The sequence below is a fragment of the Pempheris klunzingeri genome, chromosome 19 (genome assembly GCF_042242105.1).
Source record: "Pempheris klunzingeri isolate RE-2024b chromosome 19, fPemKlu1.hap1, whole genome shotgun sequence".
Classification (NCBI taxonomy): domain Eukaryota; kingdom Metazoa; phylum Chordata; class Actinopteri; order Acropomatiformes; family Pempheridae; genus Pempheris; species Pempheris klunzingeri.
In genome coordinates, this window is record NC_092030.1 from 15,883,830 (window position 1) to 15,904,585 (window position 20,756).

Genomic DNA, 20,756 nt, shown 5'->3' on the forward strand with positions numbered 1-20,756 from the left:
ATAAACTGTGAGAGAGAACTTTCATACTTACAGTAATTTTATTTAAACACAACCAACGTCAGACCAGCTGCACAGTGAAATACTATTTAACCGGTCATTACTTCTGCAGTTTCAAACTTAATCACAGCTTGTGGCGACTTCTACAAGTTTTGTGTTGTTAACATAAATAAAGCAAGAGTCAAAGTGCAAATATTCCAACAATCCTCTGTCATCATCACATATATGCAGTTTAGTGACTTGAATGTCAATCCAGCGCATAGAAAGCAATCTTAACGTACACCTAATTTCTAGACTACATAGTCACCCATATACTGTACACTACTGATAAATAAGAGTGAGTGTGAGATTCCAATCACAAGTTCCCCATCAGCTGACATGCTACTCTCACATCTAAGAGGAACTGAAAACGAGCAAGCAGATGACACATCTTTTGCATCTCTGTTCAAAATTTGAGAAAGAGATTCACAAAAATAAATACAAAGGGGAACATAATTCAGAAGATAGAGACTTGCACAACATAAACGTGGCTAATAAATAGGCTCTGTATCTGAACAGTGTAAATTACCTAAGTTTATACAGTAATGAGCTGGATGACACCTTTTTAAGGTTCTTTTTCATTTTACAGAATGTCCTTTTCATCACTTGTTTTAAAAAAAAAACACAATCTAAGAATAAAATAATGATGTTTACTGTTCTGTTTATGATATTGTGTCATATTTCCATATAATACCACACAGCCTCATCTAAAAATATGGATGTACACAATTATGGCCCTCATTTCCATTTGGTAAGACCTTATTGTTACAGGAACTCACAAAAGAGGAAGTGATGAGACTCGTGCAACTCTGATGTCCAACAAAGCTCCAGCGCTGTGCAGGGTGCGCGCTACCACCGGCTGACCTGTGTGTTAGTACTGGATAACGCTGTACCCTGCGTCCTGCACTGTTGAGTAGATTGTATCATCTGCAATCAAAGTAGACATCAAAACAATGTGGTGTGTAAATCAGAAAAGGAGAGGCGTGAAGCATCCTTTTAGTTGATAATTAAGCCACAAGCCCAAATAACGCCACTGAAAGGACCTTTGGTTGCCAGACTGCCAGAAAATGTCAGTTTCAATATCAATTTAGCAACCCCTCTGGCTAAATGACCTTTGCATGAATCATGTCCCTTTACCTGTTTTACTCAAGAACATGGTTTCAACATGAGTTTGTGAGCAAGTATAAAAGTGCAGGCCACACCTGGCCGCATTCTGCTTAACCCCCCCATCGCCTTAGCAAGCAAACATCACCTGCACCATCACCTAACAAGATACTAGTCACCAAACCTCTTCAGCTGCCTCATTTAAAAAGAAAAAAAGAACACATCATACACTGTACTGAAGTAAAAAAAAAAAACATACCCCTACTGTTGTTTGATGGACCTGGTAATGGCCCCCTCCTGCAAAACAAGGTACACAATAAGGACAGTATAGTCAGTTAGTGTTCTAAAAATGTAATGAAGAATTGGCTGAAACAGTAAACGAAGGGGAGATAAACAGACAGATGGCTGCCTCTCCTGGAGTCCTTCTCTCCTTTACCTGATTGGTGGAGGCATCCGAGAGGGTGGAGCTCCGGTCGGAGACCTCTGGCCACTGTAGAAGTTCTCATACACAACTGGAGCTGTTAGAGAGGAAGACGGATACTAAAATCTATATCACGGTATTTTTCACTTCTTGGCCGGTGACAGTATTATATGACTGTATTACTTTTTGGGAGGAGTAGCCTCTCTTGTCCTTTTATGTAAATAAAGTCTGTCTGTGTACAGACCAGCACTGGTTCTTTGTTAATGACACAGGATTGTATCTGAGTATTCCTGAATTCATACCTGGTGGTTTGTCACCGGTCCGTCTGAGGTTTATAAAGTGTTCAAGATCTTCCTGGACATCACTCTGTTCCAGTGACTTCCTCACCTCCTCATACATCTATGTGCACACACAAATACACAGGGACGATTAAAACAAGTTCAGAGTATAAATAGGCCACATTTTTATATGCCTGGAGTCCAACGAAGGTTATAAAAGTCAGATTCTTAAAATTACATGGCTTTTTTGTGAAGTTTCTTGGTTTTCTTCAAACCTGCATCAATTGATTTTGTGGCCACTTGGGGACAGCAGAACAAGCTGTAAACACAACTGACATATTATCACCTTATTATCACCTTGATATAGCGGATGCTTCGCCAAGCATTTGTCTGTTTATACATCCAGAGGTGGACCTTACCTCATCACTGGTCACACACTGCTGGGATAGCTGGTTGAGGTGAGTCCACACTGTGTTTCTCAGAAAGTTAATACGCTCCATTGCCTGTTTTTCAAACATCTGTGAAGGAAAACATTAGAGAAACATTCAGGTCATTCACATAATGTGTGTTAAAATTTAAACTCAAACTTTAGGAGTCTGAAGTTGAGCAGTCTTACCTCACATGCCTTTATGTGCTCCTTCAGCCAGTCATCTCTAACCTTTGCCAGCGTGACCACATTCTGATGGTACAACCTGTCTGTCAGTCAAACACATACACCAGCATAAACAGTATAACTATCAGTACCAAAACACACTGTACAAACAGCTACAGTCTCTCATGTGGTGGGGCACAGTATTAGCACTTGAGAGGAAAAGTAGAGAAAAAGTCAGAGGATCAGCAAAATTACTAGGATTCATCATCTGCGCATCATGGATGTTTGTACCAAATTTCATGGAAATGCATCAAATAGTTGTTGTGAAATGTCTAGATACTGGTGTCTCATACTGGTGTGTGTGTGTGTGTGTGTGTGTGGGTGTGTGTGTGTGAGAGAGACTAGGTGAATGACAGACAAAATGTAAAGCAGAGAAGAGAAAAGCTCCTCATGAATCCAGTCCAGTGCATCCATCCCTAAAGCCACGCTAATGCACCCAACATATTGCATGACGTCTGTAGCAGTTTAGTGTTTTTTTTACAAACGTACCTGCTTCCTCTGCGTTCTGTTTTGCTTGCTGTGCCTTTGAGTAGAGCTGGAAGATGGTGAACAACAGTGGGTGAACACAGTTGGTCTAAGTCTTACACATAATAAGTAACAAATAGAGACATTACTGCTCGTAGGCTTATATGGACATTGTAACTCTGGTGCCTCTCAGACATAAATGAGCTGATATACAGGGTAGATGGAGGAAGTCTGTGGCACAGAGATATAAATAATACATTAATTGTTCAAACGCGAACTTTTTAAACGAACATCTGGACATCTGGATCAGAGTCAAGCATAACTCTGCTACTGTATATAGGCATAGTCTGTTTTTTAATTTGTATTTGTACTAATAATCAAATAAACATATTTTCACAATCCTGGCTTACATGGGACAATAGATACTATATGGCTTATTAAAATCTACTCTGCTCAGAAGCATTTTAGTTAGTATCACAACATTGCATGGCCAAACAGCACTATGGTGCTACCATGTTTTGGAAAAAAAACTGGTGATGTGCATGCATTATGTGGAAATGCTGCTTCGTTCTTTTATTGGGCCAATAATATGAGATTTTCATCCACTTTAGTACTGCAGTTAATATTTTTGATCATTATTGAATAATCTTATTTATTGATTTTTTACTTTAATTAATATTTCATCTTATAAATGTCAGACAATAGGGGGAAAATGCTCTTTGCAAGTTGCAAGCTGGAACTTGTTAATATTTGAAATGTTCCTATGATAGCTGACTTCAATGATTAACTGAACATCAACATGATAATGATTAATAGCACTGACCATCTTCATGTTTGCAGATTGACATACTATGGTACTATTTCACTTTCTTATTTTGACCAAAATGAGCTAAAAAAAACAAACAACAAAAGATGGAGAAAATAAAGGTTCCAAGGTTCTGATTCATCCTCTGTCATGACACATGAATGCTGGAGAATGAATGTGGATCCAGTTTTTTCACTGTACCTTCTCCATGTGCTTGGTGTTGTTGGTGTTGGTGTTTCGGTTCACGTTCTGATCAACTTCTTCTTTATCTCGGCACTTCTGCTCGTATGTCTTCTTTGTCTGGGGAAAGAACCACGGTCAACATTTAAGCTAACTAAAGTGTTTATCACACCACAAACGTTTAAAAAAAAAGCTCGAAGTAACTAACATCACCAATAGAACTGGACTAGGTGCATCAGAAGATTCACGGTGTTCTCTACCACCGTGGGCTTCTTCAATCTACTGACGGTACTACTCCAGTTCTCTTGGTGCCATTGACAAAATGTCATCCTCATTTGCATGACAAGCACTTCTTCTGGCAATGATATACATGTTGTTACTGATGACTTGTGGTGCACATCTCAGACTGGTCAACATAACTTCCTCCAGCAAAGAGGAAGAACAGAGATGGGATAAGTATTTTCACAGTTTTCACAACACAAGTGAAACTCCTGTGTCCAGACTCACAAATGGTCATAAAATCACAAAACCTTAAAGGTAACACAACACCAGTTGATACAAGCTTGACACGATCACTTTTATACCTGTAAATATAGATAACCAAGTTTTCTGGCTTTGGTTTTGCAGGTCAGTCAATGTGTATCAATAATTCTGCATGTGTCTGATAGTCCACATGTTAATCCGCTCAGTTTATCAATTACACATTAGAAGGAAAAGTTCTTGAGGGAAAGTCCGAAAGTGCCCTTGTAGCAATTAAGTTCCTTGAAACTAATAATTAACTCTGGACTTCTTTCCTTCTTTCTTACATCCATTGTCTTCTTGAACTGTGATGACTTCTGCTTGTGGAGAGCATCCATCTGTTGCTCTGTCTGAAATGACAAGGTCATATATAGTCACCAACGTCATATGTGTCACAAAGATGCCACAGTCACATCAGAGCATCACAGTGCTGGTAAGACCGCTGACCTTCTTCCTCATTTCTTTTTGCTTTTCTCTGAATTCTTCCAGTTTCTTGGCCTCTTCCCTCATGCTCTGCGCCAGTTGTAAGTGTGAAAGACTCACATGTTCAGTCTCTGCTGGGTAAAAATGTGGTTAATATTCTGAGCTGATAAAAACTGAAACACACAGTACATAATGGTGGCTGAAAGACAGTATTATTAAGACTGAAAAATGTTAAGCACTTACGTAATTTGAACACATCCAGGGATCTTTTTAAAGTGCTTAAAAGGCAGAAGAAAAAAGTATTACAGAGGGATTTCACACATTACAAAATCTGCATTAAATGTGTTCAATAACGTAGTAATTAACCAGCAATATCAATGTTTAATGCTAGCATTTAAACATGGATGTAAACAATGCACCATTTGAAATATTTCCCAAAAAAAACAATATTTTAATACACTGAATGTGTTTGTTAAACATCAGGCAGGGTTCAGTTCATTTAGGACTTTCCTTCTACAGTTTTTTTCTGTAACCATAACTTTTGTTTGTTTACAATAACTCCACAGAGTGCCTTTAATAAAAAGTATGAATAGACCACCACAGCTAAACAATGTTTCCTGTTTCACAGTCTTCAATTAGTCTTCCTTCCACTTCCCACCTTTACACCTCCCTACCCAAAAAGCAGAAACAAAGTCGCACTGATCATGTGACCACTGACAGAATGGGAACTAGACTAAAACAGAAACATGTCAACACTGACACATAAAATACGACTAACTGTAACACCATTCTTTTAAAAAAAAAGAAGCAAAATAATGCAATTCTCACTTTTTTTTTTTTTAACTGTGAACCACAGAGTCACTATCCCACGCTTGGTGACAAACTAATAGACACTTCAGCAGAGACAGACTATAAATAGATCTGGCCAAACACACAACAGCATCTCAACACTGAGGTCGCTTACTTCATCTCATTGTGTCCACACACCTTCTTGGACAAACCAAGGAGATCTTTGGCATACCTTTCTTCAATTGATGCTCTGCAGGACACAACCAAAAAAAATGTTTAGAAATGGAGGTCATACATTTACATGTCAAATTGTTAGTTAACTGATAGGACTTATGGTTGGTTCTGCTTATAGATACTAAATAGGTGGAGTTACAGTAGAGGGTTTTCACAGTGTGGGGCCTCCTAATCTAGACTGATTGATTGTGACCTTTTATCATATGTCAGAGTGATTTGAATGGAATTATACAATTACAGATCAATCTTGCAGCCTAAATGTGTGGAAAAAACACAAGGCAAGAGTGGAGCCAAACCAGGAAATAACTGATGGGAATAATCCTTGATTTTAATTCCTTATCACTGTCTGCATAATCAGGAACTCCACAGGGCCATTATAAATACTGTGACAAGGTGCTTTCTGTGTTACAGCACAAGATATGCATGCAGTTCTACACAAATGATAAAAAAGAAATAATCTATTCTTATTGTGATAGCAATAAATACAACAGTGGTAGTGGCCACTGATCCAAAGCTCTATTTTCTGTATCATCTCTATACATTTAACATATCGCTCAAGTGTAATTGTGTCTACTTACTTCATACCACATAATATCATTAGCATGTGTCCATACTGTAGATTACTTTTTATTTTAGGAACTGTGACTGCTGTTACAGTGTTTTGGAAAATCTTTTTATCTTGTGGTTTTTAAAAATGCTTTTCATTCTCACACAATACTTTCAGTGATATCATTATGTAATATCCTCTTTTTGCTGTATCCATACAGAAGTCTTTTGTTTTGTTACCAAGATGCTTCTGTTTCACTGGCTCATTCATGTAAACAGCATCATTTATGAGGAACTGTACTGCAATCTCAGTAGATTATGTTCATGTCACTGGCTGCCAATTGGACTTGGGGTGTGTATGTGTGTGTGTCTGAGGGATAGAAGACAGATTACTTATCAAATGAGGAAGCAGGAAATCAAATTCAAATGCCAGACTTTGTATGACTCCATTATAAAATCTATCTGAAAGCTTCACAATACACTTGTTAAGGCTTGGAGCTTTTTCTTCCTGGAATGTAAAATGTCATTTACAAGTTTTTCTTTGACCTCAGCACTGACTGATTGCAGGCTATTGCTGGCAAATTATTTGCTTTTAACATGTTTTCCCTTTAACTGGTAAAAGGCTGCATCACTGAAAAAAAACGTAACATGATAATACACACCAAACAAATACACGGCCAGCTACACTTGTAACTGATAAGTTACTCCCCTCCTCTCACTAACTAACTCTCAATTAGACTGTGCCAGTTAAAACTATCTTGACAGCAATCCGACTAACTAGGAAACAGTCCAGCTAACCTGGGCTACGACAAGAGTGACATACAAATGTAGTTACACATATATTGGGGACGCAACTAACGATTATTTTCATTGTCAACTAATCTGTTGTTTATTGTCTTAAAGAATCGATTGGTTGTTTGGTCTATCAAATGTCAGAAAATGCTGAAAAATGCCAAACATGGTTTCCAAATGCCAATGATGACATCAACAAATGTCTTGTTTTGTCCACAACCTTAAAATATTCAGCTTACTCTAATAGAGGAGTAAAGAAAACAGAAAATACTCACAGTTAAGAAGGTGGAATTAGATAATTTAGACTTTTTTTCCCAATTACTCAAAACTATTAATAATCGATAATCAAAATAGCTGGCAATCAATTTAACGGTTGACAACTAAGAGATGAATTGTTGCAGCTCTTCGACATGTAGAAAGAGATCATGGCATTACCTAGCTTTCATGAACTCCTCTACCTCCTTGCATGTCCTCTTGCCATCATTGAGATACTGGATGATGGCATCATAGCCACTAGTGCAGGTCAGGTCAGTGTTCTGTCAACAAGAAATAATAAGAAAGTATTTCATTCTGTTCATCGTCGTTGCTTTTGGAAACTGCAGTACAGTTTGGGTTAATTGTTTGGATTATACCCCCAGTTTACAGATATATACTACATTATAAAGCAAATATTGTTACTTCATAACTGAAAGACAACAGTCAGACAGACTTATAGCGATATATACCACCACTTCTCAGCCCTTTACTGTTAGACAGGCTCTGCCTAAACTTGTTTTACCCTAAATAAACACGTCAGCATTAAGATCTCTGACACAGAGTGAAAATTGATGTTTTGAATTGTACGTCTCCATAATTTAAGTAAGCTGAGGGTAACAACCTATAATAAACCTAACCATGGAGATGTCACAATCAGTGGGCTATTGACTTTCTGTCTCCATAAAAGAGCCCATTTGTTTCTACAGCTAATTCAGTCAGTAGGGAAATTTTCTTTTTCATAAAGCTGATGGTGTAATGTGACGCACTATACTTAAATACAAATGGTAAATTCTGTGCTACTTTATACTTCTACCTTATTGCATTTGAGGGGTAAAACAATACTTTTCAATCCACTATATTTATCTGACAGCTATAATTACAACATTGTTTATTAGATTTACAATAAGATTTACATCCAAACCATATGATCATTTATAGAATATATGTTTGCTCTTAATATACTTTTGAAGTATATTTGAGTTACTTGTGTAGTTTCAATACAGGACATACAATATATTTCTACAATGTGGTATTATTACTTTTATTTATGTATCACCTACCAGAGGAAACTATCTGATGAGGTCAAAAATAAAGTGTTTCTAATTCTGGAAAAAGAAGCTACAACGTAACGCAGCTTGGCGAAAACACACCCTCTTTATGACTGAATTTACGGGTCACTCTTTCATTTTTGTTCAGGCTTAAAAACCACAATGAATCCATGAGGTGAGAACACAGCTGGCTTAAGGAGACACTCACCCAGAAGAAATCCTTGCAGTGGATGTTTTTCATGGCTGAACAGGAGGCGCACACTGAATGTCAAGACTCTGTTTCCCAGACTCTTTAAACCCGTGCCTCAAATCGACGCATGCGCAGTGATGATCAATAACAGTCCCGACGTCAGCATTGTCTGCACGTGCACTTTGTATGTATCCCTGTGGTTTTGGTGAAAAACTCATCACTCACACTTTCATTTATTCAGTCCAATTATTTGATTCGAATTTCTGGCAAATTCCATACACACATAATGAAATGCATAAATAGTTAAATGGCCAAACCATTTGGAAAACCTTATGTTATTGTATTTGACTATGGTTGGCTAGTTGGGATAAAAGAAAAGACTTTGAACCCATCTATCCCAGCATAATCAAACGAACAGCAGTTACACAGGCAGACTATGCAAACCAACTGCATGATTACATGCTGTAATTTCACAGTTGAATGATCAACTGCTTTAAAATCATCCCTCAAGTCTTCAGTTGACACTGAGTTTGAGTGCACTGCCATCTGGTGATTGATGGCAGAAAGTACGGGGTTTAGAGCTCATCAGGTAAATTGAAGCTCAAGGATGATACTTCATTACCAGTCCTGTACATAATGTATCAAAAGTAAAAGTACTCCTTATCCAGAAAGACCCTTGTCAGTGTTACTGTATAATACTGTATCTTACTGATGCATTATTATTATTATTATTATTATTATTATTATTATTATTATTATTATTATTATTATTATTATTATTATTATAAGACTCTGGACTCACCTGGTGCAATAATTTACCTCTGTAATAATTTGTAATAATAATTTTTAATACGTAATTTTTAATACATACTTTTATATATATATATATATATATATATATACTGTGTGTAACAAAAGCAATTTCCCCCTGGGGATTATTAAAGTAATTCTGATTCTGATTCTGATTCTGATTAATATTTAAGCAGTACTTATATATACACACCACTGTAGTAGGAAAAATCCAACAATGGATCATAGTTAATAATAATAATGATATATGATCAATGATTTGGTCATATGTGAAATCCTAATCTAGTACTGAATAACATTAGTGTTGAAACAACTTTTAGACAGCTCAAACAGCTCAAACCAACCTGTCACATCTAGCCTGTTATGTGTTAAACATTATCAAAGTTAATGTTTTATGACTTATTTGCATTTTTTCTGCTGAAGACACACAGACACACCTTTGTGTTTCCTGCTTCACCTCCAGAAATGTATTTCCAGAGACATCTTGCGCAAGATATTTTCATGACAACAACACAGTTTGTTGACATACAGAATATCACATGAACATCGCGCAGATATAATGACTCTGACAAGTACGTTCATAGTACATTAACATTGAAAACACCCTCTCTCTCTCTCTTGTCACTGCTTTCTGGATGTGGCAATAAAAGACAACCTGGGAGGACAAAACATTTTATAACTGTCTTATCAGCACTGAGGCCTCCAGCTTTTGCAACCATGTGACCATTCTGCACTGTTGATGAACGAGAATGTGCTGTATTTTCATTTTAAGCTACTGTACACTTCTACGCCACTACATTATTGCATTAGAAATATTGTACCATTTACTCCACTACATTTACCTGACAGCTAATATTTGTTAGTCACTTTGCGGGATATATTTGACATAAATGTCCTAATAAAAGCTTATTATTGAGTTCAGAAGTCTAAAAAGTTTCCCCTCTAAACCCCTCAGATGGTTTCATTTAAATAACTCCCACAGTGTGATCAAATTATCCAATATTTTACAAAAAAAGAAAGCATTAAAGAAAAGCCCAAAATATAAATGGCAGGACTCAGATTTATCTTGTGACCCTTAGCTGGGGAACTATTAAAGTAGTTAAAAGTAGCTAAAATCAGCTCCACCCTGAGTAAGAGAGTACTGATGATACGTCTCTACTTTTACTTGTAGTGGAGTATTTTTACAGCAATGTATGTGTATTTTTACTTAGAATTAAGGATCAGATTTTACTATATTTCTTTCAGGTTTTAATTATTAAGTTCTTGATTCCTTTCTCTTGGTTTGTGCGTCAAAAAGTTCCCTTCACAACCTCGGTCACCTCGGTGTAATTCTATGGCTATATACTATGAGCCTTGTAGGTATGTTACTGTGGTTCAGCCTACAGTGCGCAGATCACCTGACTGCAGACTGAAGTAATTTCCCGGGTACTTCCCTGTTTCTACAGAAAGGAAGAAGCAGCTGCAGGGCAAGTCTTAACATGTTCATGATGCCTTTACTGCGCAGAGTATTGAGGCTTTGTCAGATATCCCTTTTTTTAGGGAGAATCATAGTTTCGGTGAAATTGATTGCATATACAATATACATCTCCAGGTTACTACATTACAAAGCTTTTATTCAGTCTAAGGTGTATTCAGGCCACCGCCCTGGTGTGTGTAACTTAATTAAAGGTGGTGTTGTTGAATGAAATGCCTCTCAGTTGCCCTAACAGTGCTGGTCTGTTAAACCGTGGTTATTCTAACATACATTTTTGACATAATCCATGAAATGACATTAGTGTCATGTACATTCTGACAAAAACAACCACTATGTCTAATATCTTATCACTATCAGTCCATTAGGGCAGAAAAACAGCCACTGTTGTCCCCATGAAGTGTTGTTGTGCATATAACTCTTTATGGTGGGATTATGTAAGTGCGAGTTCTTAAAATTCAGTCTCTATCTTTTGAACAGCATGGCCTGCAATGATAAAATCATGTAACATATGACTCACTAGTTAGCTCATACCTGAAGTTTCAAAATATATGTGTGTTTAATGCCGTCTTTTCGGTTCTATCGCAAACATCATGGTTTATTCATGTAAAATCCTAATTCAATATCTTCAAGAAGCCCTTTATGATCACTAGATTTGGCCACATCAGCATGTTTATGTTGATTAAAACTGTGTAGCCTAGTGGGTGTCTGGCACAAACAATACAGGTACTGCATGTGTTGTGTTACAAAGTGTAAGTGCACATTTTATGGTATACTACTAATAACCATATAGCAAACAGAGAAGTCTACCCTGGAGTGGGAGGAACTTGGCTCTCGCTGACGGGGATTCCACCACCATGAAGTTGCGTCACCCAGAAGTATTTAAGCTTACACTGCTATCAATAGTTCAAACCTGTTCCTTCTTGTCAGGCTACGACTACAGAGCTTAAAAAGCACCGAGGCTGGAGAAAAACGGAACCTTAAAAGCGTTCTTCTCTTATCCAGAGCATTATCGTTGCGAAAATGGCCAGCCATGGTGAGTATCTCAGGAAGATTTGATTGACGTGGTTTTAATTTAGGTTCATCAATGTATATTAGATCATGGATATTCAGCCTAACTTATCTGCGTGGTGTGTTTTATCCTCAGATCTTGCTGCCACGGTTGATCACTGCGCACGTGAGCTGCGTCAAGTTGGTGACAGACTTTACTGGAGATACAAACTGCTGGAAATACTGATCAACAACTACAAGACTGTGACTAAAATCAAATGAGACATGACAAAGAACATCAAGAGGAATTGAGTTTTTACAAAAGTCTGTGGCATTCAGAGCCAAAGCAGAAGAGTCCTGGACACAGACTCATCACTGATGGTAAAATGCTGGATCTCAAGCGGGATGTAAGCTTGTGGAAACACCCTGATGGAGATGTTGGATGTGGACTGCCATTGGACTGCTGTCATATTCATGACTGGAGCTCTGCAGAGAGAGCCAAATATGTGGGATGCTGCTGATCCCCCAATTCACACCCAAGGGTGACGGGAGCCAAAGTGGAGGATCTGAATAGAAGTTATCTGTTGAAAGACGCTGAATGTCTCATGTATTCTGTACATACTACTTTAAGCTATATATCGACATTTATGCATTTTATCCTCTATCTGCCTGTCACAGTTATGCCAAGTGGAGAAATGAGGACCTGGAATTACTGAGACTGAGGAAGTTTTTAATGAGTTGTTAATAAAAGATGCATATTCAATAAGTCTAGTACCTGGTCATGTGTACTATAGTGGATGTGAAAGTTAACACCTGATGAATAGAACGCTGCCGCTAACAATTACTTGCATGCCAGTTAAAGGAACAGTTCTGCATTATGGGAAACGAGCTGTCCTTTCCACTCTTTTGCCTGTGCTCTAAATATGAAGCTAGCTCATAGAGTGTACACACACGAGTGGTGTCAATCATCTAATATCAAGTTGGCAAGTAAGCATATTTACCAAACTATAGTTTATAATATACGTTATTTTTTCTAACTAATCCATTAGTGACAAATAGCCATTGTAATTTATCAGAGCACAAGGTAACTTCCTCAAATTCCTTGACTCTCAGTCCAAAGCACAAAAATTCAGTTTAAAATCATATGAAACAAGCAGCAAAACATTTCACATTTCAGAAGCTGAAACTTGGAAATTAAAAAAAAAAAAAAAAACTTCCACAATTGATCATCAACACGGTCTGCCAATGAACTAAATCTCATAAAACTAGACTAAGCACCTGCCATTATTTGTATGTTACATTTGTGTATAGTGACTCTTAAACAACTTGAATGGGAGAAAGCTAAGTGTACACTCCATACATGGAATAAAAACAACAGCAAACCAGTGCTAAATTCAGGCACTTAAAGGATCCTTACTTTATTTTGTGTGGTAATACAAAAGCATACAGAATTAGAGAGGATAGGAGAGAAGATCCCTTTCATTGAATTCCATTAGATCGTACACGTAAAATGACTAATAATTACATACAAGCCTTTTCTCTGTAGCTACATCCAAAAGTGACCCAGCCCTCCACCAATAGCATGCATGGTCTCTTTGCTGTAAACGGATCAACAGTTCTTCATACCTATTGGTATTTTGAAGGTAGAAAAAAAAATAAAAATAAAAGACAACTATAAGTATGCCGTGAAACAATAGCTGATGTAACCTCATACATAGATCATACTCATCAGACAAGAATGATGTTTACAATCATGATTTTATACTGAAACGTATGTTTTCCCAGATCTGCACTAAAGCATCTCTGGAGGTTTTCTAGTTTCTATTCAAATTGATCGCATGTTGTTAAACAGTTTGTCTTTAACAAGGATTCATCCGGAGCCATAGACTGTCTGGAGCCCAAGTACAACATGCCCACATGGGCCTATCAAACAGAAATAACATCTAATTATGACCCGACATACAAGCTGAGAGATACATTATACTGCAAGAGCGAAACATAAAAGGGTCGGTTCACCTAAATTACAAAATACGTTATCTCACTTACCTCTAGTGGTATCTTGTGATTCCATAGACCAAACAACAGTTTTCATAGGGAGCGATCTCCTCAGTGCAAAGAAGTTCCACAGAAAGATGGTTTACAGTGAGGTTTGTAGGTCAGTCCCCAGGAACTTCACAAAGTATTTCTGTTGATGCTGATGCGCTTCTTAGGATCAGATCTAAAGTCAGAGGCAGGTACCTCCAACATATAGTTCAAAAGCTAAATAAGACCACAACTACCTCTATGGCTAGATACTACTGGAGGTAAGTAAGAAAATATTTCTTTATTATCAGTTGGCTGAAACGACCCTTTAACATTTTCTGGACAGAAACTAGCCTGTTTGGTTAACACCTTCTAGCCCATTTGTATAAGCAACTGCTAATGATCATATTCTAAAATCTTTTGTAGGCCGTTTCCTTTTCCTGCATCATTACATCTCAACTCAAGCTTTAAAAATATGAGCAGAAGCTATTTTATATGTCCAGAGGAATGCTTTTAAAATATTCATAAAGATCAACAGATGTAGACAAAATAAGTGAGATTCCTTTTTTAAACCATGGTTGCTATGGTTTATAATCTTAGATCTCATCTTCACAAATGCGTCTCTCAACCAGAGAAAGAACCTATATGTACGATCCTACCTACAGGGCTACTGACTGTGCAAAATAGTTGATAAATGGCGGGCTACTCCAAGCATCGATTAGCAACATAAACAGAAATGGAAGACTAGTCTCATTCCATGATTACAGAATGAACCTATTGCAAAAACAGCAAACTAATAAGATAAAGAGCTTTGTAAGACTCAAGATTTAATTCTTCATTTAGATCAGAGACTATAAGGGCCAAACTACCCAGCTCACTAATGATGCAGTGACTGTTCTCCCTTTCCTCCTCAAAACGCCATGAGGAAGAAAGGAGGAAGGAGAAAGGAGAAATGAATGAGACGACAGAGTGAATCGGTAAAACATTCAGGTAGTCTAATTCTAACAGTAACCCTAAGCATGAGCTCCCAACACAAGTGGGAATGAATAGGTGGAAGCAGGAGACCTGCGTGAGTGCAAAGAGCATCGGTAGCATTGTGATTTGCTATCCTTTATCCTTGCATAAGCCTGTGGGAGAGTATGTAGATGAGACCAGGACTTGACTCTGGTCAGATCTTGTACTAATGGAGAGATGACGGTTCCTTATTGGGGAAGGGAAACTTGGCCCCAGTCAAAATCTTCATATTCACCATGACCACTGCTGTCACCTGCTTTGTTCTGTGATTTGATCCGTTCGTAGTGTTGATGTTTACAAGTATATCCAGCCAAGCAGCGGCATGTAATTGACTTCACTGTGTGAAAGCTGTCAGTCATTTTTCGTTCAGAGACCATTCCACCCAACCAAATGTTACTTGGTGAAGCCCACCACCAATCAGATTGCACTGGGTTAATATGGACTACCACCAAAATGTCATCCGGAATAGATGTATGAACAGGCTCTCCCCAACCAGAACAGATTGTCTCATTAAAGTGAAGTCTGTCTCATTAAGTGAAGTCCTTCAACCAATTAAATAACACAGACCATAGCCAGATCTTCCAGTCCGACCAATCAAGTTTTTTCATTTAGTAAATGCAGCCACGACAGCCCACATGAGTTCGTTGGCGCTGGGCTTTGTGCTCTCTTTCTCCGGCTCCAGCTCTAGCAGAGTGTGTACTCTCTTCATGCCCAGGTCGTATTGGTCGTCTTGAAGTGGGGCAAAGGCATTCTCAAGAACGTCAGATGAGTGAGCCAGAAGGATCAGGGCCAGAATCCGCTTGTCCATGCGGTGGGGATCGTTGACCCACTTCTCCAAAACGGAGTCCTGGACCTTCTTGACAAGGCGCTGTAAGCAATGAAATTAAGATACATGGTTAATAGCCATCAGCCAACATGCCAGATTGTGTTTTTAATTTTTTTTTTTTTTACAAATTGTCACACTATCTTCTAAATGAGACTCATTTCTACCAATAATAAAAATCATTAGTAATTACTCATTTACAGTCATTATGCTTGGTGTAACACAAGACAAAAACAGCAAAAGGTTACATTTAAGCAATGAAAAAGACTTGCTCTATTCAGACCCACTGAGCACTCACTGCTGCTCAGTTAAAACCAGCACTGCTTCAAAGTCCATATCCAAAACCTCACAGGAAATATCAGAAATGTATCTTTTATATGATATCTAACCTACTGCTGCTAACTAGCTTATTAGCTTTCTGGCCTGCAAACTGATGTTAACGGGACACTTTCCCCCAGTAAATGTTTGTTCGGTCAATAAGGACAAGACATTTGTGCTTGAAAGTTAGATAAGAAGAAGACTTCTGCAGAAAAGCTAACATGGGTTATCTGTCATATCATGTCAAGCTGATGTCTGGCTCTTGGTCACTGTGACTGTGTTCCTACTGTATGATAGAATGGGGACATCACTGCTTACTGCATACAGTTTAAAATGACATAGTTGAATTGGCTGTATCTGCGCAGATTGAGAACTTGTGACTTTCTGGTTCTACCATGAAAGCATAAAATGTATAACATACATTTCTTCCTTTTGGGTTAGATTTGTTTCTCAGAAGAGAGCACGGGACATGTGATTTGCAGAGCGGGAAGGTATGCTGTAGCACTATCCGTTGTTGCCGTTACTGCACAAACAATTAAAGCTGTGATTGTGACTGTAACCCTCACTCACAAGAGCTGAAAGTCTACGTTGGCAGAATTAGCATATATACATTGCTTCTTAAAATGTTTACTTCTCATTCAAGAGTCTCCAGCAACACTAGTTTGAGCCTTTTAAATTCTATAAAGTTTAATCAGCGTCATTACACAAAGAGCCACAGAGCATCCCCACACCTTACCTGTTTAATGGTACTGTTGGTGAGCGGATGTGTGGTCATGTCAAAAAGCAGGAAGTTCTGTTTCTCTGTGGTGAGGACACCTTTCTCTACCAGGTTTTTGGCCAGGCGTTCTCTGACATTTCTCAGCTGGTAGTGCAGCTTCAGGGGATTCCAGGTCTCTCCTTAAGAGGACAACGCGAGATTGATTTTAGGACATTAAGCACACACTGATACACAGTTGCTGTCATCCTTCCACTGGAAATGAACTGGCTCGTGGTGATTAAGATTTGTTTAGCTCACGTTATAAAAAAAACGTTGCATTGTCATTAATGACGACAACCATTAAACTCTGTCATTAATTAATTTCTTTTGTCAGCTGATTAAGGTTTGGTTACAGCTCAGATATCATACAAAAGAAAAAACAGCACAAGCTATCAAAATGAAGACACGTCCAACATGTGAGAAAAGGAGTAGATTATTGCACGATTTGCTTTGCAAAGTCCGAAGGGCTTTTCTCACCACTCAGCAGCTCTATCCAACTTTGGACAGTCTCTGGAGGCTGGGTTTCTTTAATGTGCTTCAAGGCCTCATCCAGTAGCACATCTCCCGTCGGGGCATCGGACTTGCAGATCACCTTGGCAAACAAAAGGAAGCATATTTGAACTAGGATGACTGGCAATGTGTGTCTTGCTTCCACATAGACCCACATCCTGTCTGAACAGGAATGACTTCTCTGATCCAGCATGTGCTTTAATACATGGATGGATGTCTTTATATGCACCCTGTCTGCTCACAGGAACGCAGTGGAAGGGTGTCAAGCATCTTGTCATTTTGATGGGGTCGACTGAACGCGGTGTCGTGCATGGTTTCCTCTCTGAGCACCTGATCACACCAGCACAGTCCTCACCTTCCTAGAGAGCAGGCTTTTCCTCCTCACGCCGCAAGCCTCCAGCTGTAGCCTCCCTCTGAGGGCCAGCTCGACCAGCATGCACCCGCGAAGACCGGAAGAAATACAGTCGTTCCAGAAGGACGTGTAACCCTAAGAGGAGGAGGAGGAGGAGAAAAAAATGAGCCAAGGTGCAGCGCTCGGTGGCTTAGCTGACGTGTTGATAGGATGTCTGCTGTGTTTGTACTTCCAGGTTGCGTCGCTGCTGGCAAGTTGTCAAAAAAAAAAACTACCCAGGTAACTCAACGAGACAGACATACGGCAATACGTGGAGCATGAATTGGTCAGCTGACGTCGAATAATTGCTTAAATATAGCAAACTGTTCACCGCCTGCTTACAATAAACAACAAAACACACGCAGGCTACTTGAAACGCATTTGTTAAACTGTTTAACATTTAACAACCTCCAACTCAAACAATTATAGGATATGCTAATTATCAACTATCGTTTGTATTGTCTGTTAACTTAGTTGCTGTTTGCAAACACGGCTGGTGACGCAACGTAGCGTAAACATTATGCTAACATTGATAAACGAGCGTTTAATGACAAGCTTAAGCCTAGTCGACGGATTAAAAACAGCCCACACCTCTCGGTCCTTGAGGCCCAGGAGCAGCACTTCCTCCATCAGTGTGAGCCTGGTCTCCTTCGAGTCCCCCTTGTCGTCGTCCTCCTCCTCCCCGCGGCGCGCCTCGTCCTCCTCCCCGGCGGACTCCCTCTCCTTGTCGGCTGCGGCGCTGCGAATGGCCTCGGTCCGCCGCTGGACGAGGCCCGAGGTTCTCTGCGTGAGTCCGGCCATAGCTGGTGCTGCAAAACGATCAAATCCGAAGAAAATCGCCTACCTCGACCAGCCAGAAAGCCACGCAGCATGTAAAATGGATGTCAAAGGTGAGAAAGGGGAAACGGCTGACCGATCGAATAAAGAGGGCCGTTTACGTTAAACTGGGCTCGGGAATCCTGCCTCGACTCTACCCACTTCCTGATCCAACATGGTGGCGGTGACAGTGACGTCGAATGCGATCTGATTTGAACTGAACAGTGAATGCATCACGCGTGTTGCCTTCAAGTGCCATCGGAAATACTGCAAATCTGAAAATTTAACACATTTAATAATTTAACAAATGTTGAACCAGTGTATCGCAATAAGCACATCAATTGTAAATTGCAATTATAGCAAAAGCAATTATAAAATGTCACAGATATTTCATAGCACAGGACACATTTAGAGAGAGGGGGGGGTTTTCTAATATAGACAAAACATGAGCAGAAACAGAGCTGAAAAGGAGGCTGGAGCCACCTCAGCACCCCAATTTCCCACCAGCTCTCTACAGCACAGCACAGTTGAGTTTCAAAACGTGAACTGTGAGCTGAGAGCAGTGACATTTACACAAATATGGTAAAGTCAGACTAATACAAGTGTAGGACTTTTGTCAGTGATTACTGATATGCTACAATAAAATGACTTCTTGTTAAATGACCTGTTAGAAATGATTGATACCCTCCATCATTACAGCTGCTGAAGTGCCCCATGCAAGACCTTGGATCTACAGACCAGCCTGTGGTTTTCTGGGTATCCTCCAGCTGTAAATATGTCCAATTGTGTGGATCAGGAGAAGTGTAAAATAGGTATGTGGCCCCATTTCTCCAATTTTATTTGATTTAGAAATATATTTACACAGACATGATGCATAGCTGCTGAATGCTGACGGCAGGTGTGTACAGTAAAACACAATCTAATATAGACTGTCACCACAAGGTGGCAGGCTGCATGTAGGAAATAGATGACTAGTGCAGTGGTCCTCTTCCTATCCTTTCTTGACTTCTCTGCACCTGAAAATTGATGCTGATGAATTCTCTCTCAAACACGGATGTGCAGAAACATCCTCTCCATGTAATCTGAAGTTTTTTTGCTTCGATCGGATTGTGTGGGTGCATCGTAACCACTGAAAATGAATCTACATTGTACAAACTTCTGAGATAAACTCAGCAGAGGGAAACACCAGCTCACTCAGTGATACATCCTCACTTACGAGGTTCTTTAGCATCTCTAGCTGTGAGGCTGCTGATGCTGTCAGCTTGAGCTGCTTTGCTGTAGGTCAGTCATTATAGAACCACTTCGTTATTGGCAGAGGTCCACTGTTGAAGATGACGTAGTAAACGAACTCCCAAATGCCCTCCACTTAACCTCTCTCCCCTTCCATGTCCTCCACTCCAGCCTTCTCCGCATTTTGTCCAAGTTACTTTGTGGTATTGAGCACGGCTGATCCTGAAGGGAGGAGGGAAAGGAGAGCGGGCAAGCTTTGAGCAAAACCTGTGAGCACAGGGCTGGATTGCTAGTGGGTCTTTTTGCTTTGTCATAACAGCTGTTGTTAGATTCTCCTGTGCTTTTTGTCATTGTGATGTCAAAATGTCTGCCCCTAAAAAGTAAGAAACATGTTATCAGTAATATCATTATTATAATGTACCATTCCACTCATGCACTTGAGGTTTAGCCCCAAAACTCGACAGTTATAGATGATTTCTTTAAACACAGTGCAGCGCTCATCCAGGAGAGGGAAGGGAGGGGGAAAAGGGTCCAGTGGTCCAGTAATGTGCAGTAACGGAAGTGAAAGGCCCTGTTAATGGCTGTGCAAACGGATATAATGCATCTTTCATGCTTGTGTCATGCTTGTGCAGTATTGTCTTACTTGGCCATAAACATTACATATTGATATTGCAGGTGCTTCTTTCCTGCAGAGACCTGACAGTCCCGAGAACACGCATGCACATTGTATGTTGTATGATCCCTAATGCACAAGGTAACTCTGTCTTAATTCAATAGATTATTTAATTAACCCAAAATCTAATTAAGTGTTCAATGAACTCATGATTTGTATGTCCCTGCTCCCACCTTAAGAGTGATTCTGATCT

At 39.3% G+C, this 20,756-nt stretch overlaps 2 protein-coding genes and 1 long non-coding RNA gene across 3 annotated transcripts; 1 reads left to right on the top strand and 2 right to left on the bottom strand.

The window, feature by feature from the left end:
* Positions 1–19: 19 nt before the first annotated feature.
* Positions 20–8,832, bottom strand: pstpip2 (proline-serine-threonine phosphatase interacting protein 2). The gene is made up of 14 exons (XM_070850169.1): positions 8,757–8,832; positions 7,680–7,780; positions 5,848–5,922; positions 5,127–5,161; positions 4,908–5,014; positions 4,748–4,810; positions 3,963–4,061; positions 2,981–3,026; positions 2,456–2,535; positions 2,259–2,357; positions 1,864–1,960; positions 1,577–1,658; positions 1,400–1,437; positions 20–963 (listed from the first exon to the last, which is right to left on the bottom strand). Exons 1-14 carry the CDS (start codon positions 8,787–8,789, stop codon positions 908–910), a joined length of 1,011 nt encoding a protein of 336 aa, XP_070706270.1. The 5' UTR covers positions 8,790–8,832; the 3' UTR covers positions 20–907.
* A 3,112-nt stretch (positions 8,833–11,944) lies between these two features.
* On the top strand, positions 11,945–12,337 carry LOC139219164 (uncharacterized). The gene is made up of 2 exons (XR_011585698.1): positions 11,945–12,055; positions 12,167–12,337. It is a non-coding gene; the product is annotated as an uncharacterized lncRNA (long non-coding RNA).
* A 1,061-nt stretch (positions 12,338–13,398) lies between these two features.
* On the bottom strand, positions 13,399–18,843 carry LOC139219074 (Golgi phosphoprotein 3-like). Its single transcript, XM_070850862.1, has 5 exons — positions 18,436–18,843; positions 17,809–17,940; positions 17,421–17,535; positions 16,923–17,083; positions 13,399–15,913 (listed from the first exon to the last, which is right to left on the bottom strand). Exons 1-5 carry the CDS (start codon positions 18,643–18,645, stop codon positions 15,650–15,652), a joined length of 882 nt encoding a protein of 293 aa, XP_070706963.1. The 5' UTR covers positions 18,646–18,843; the 3' UTR covers positions 13,399–15,649.
* Positions 18,844–20,756: the final 1,913 nt, after the last annotated feature.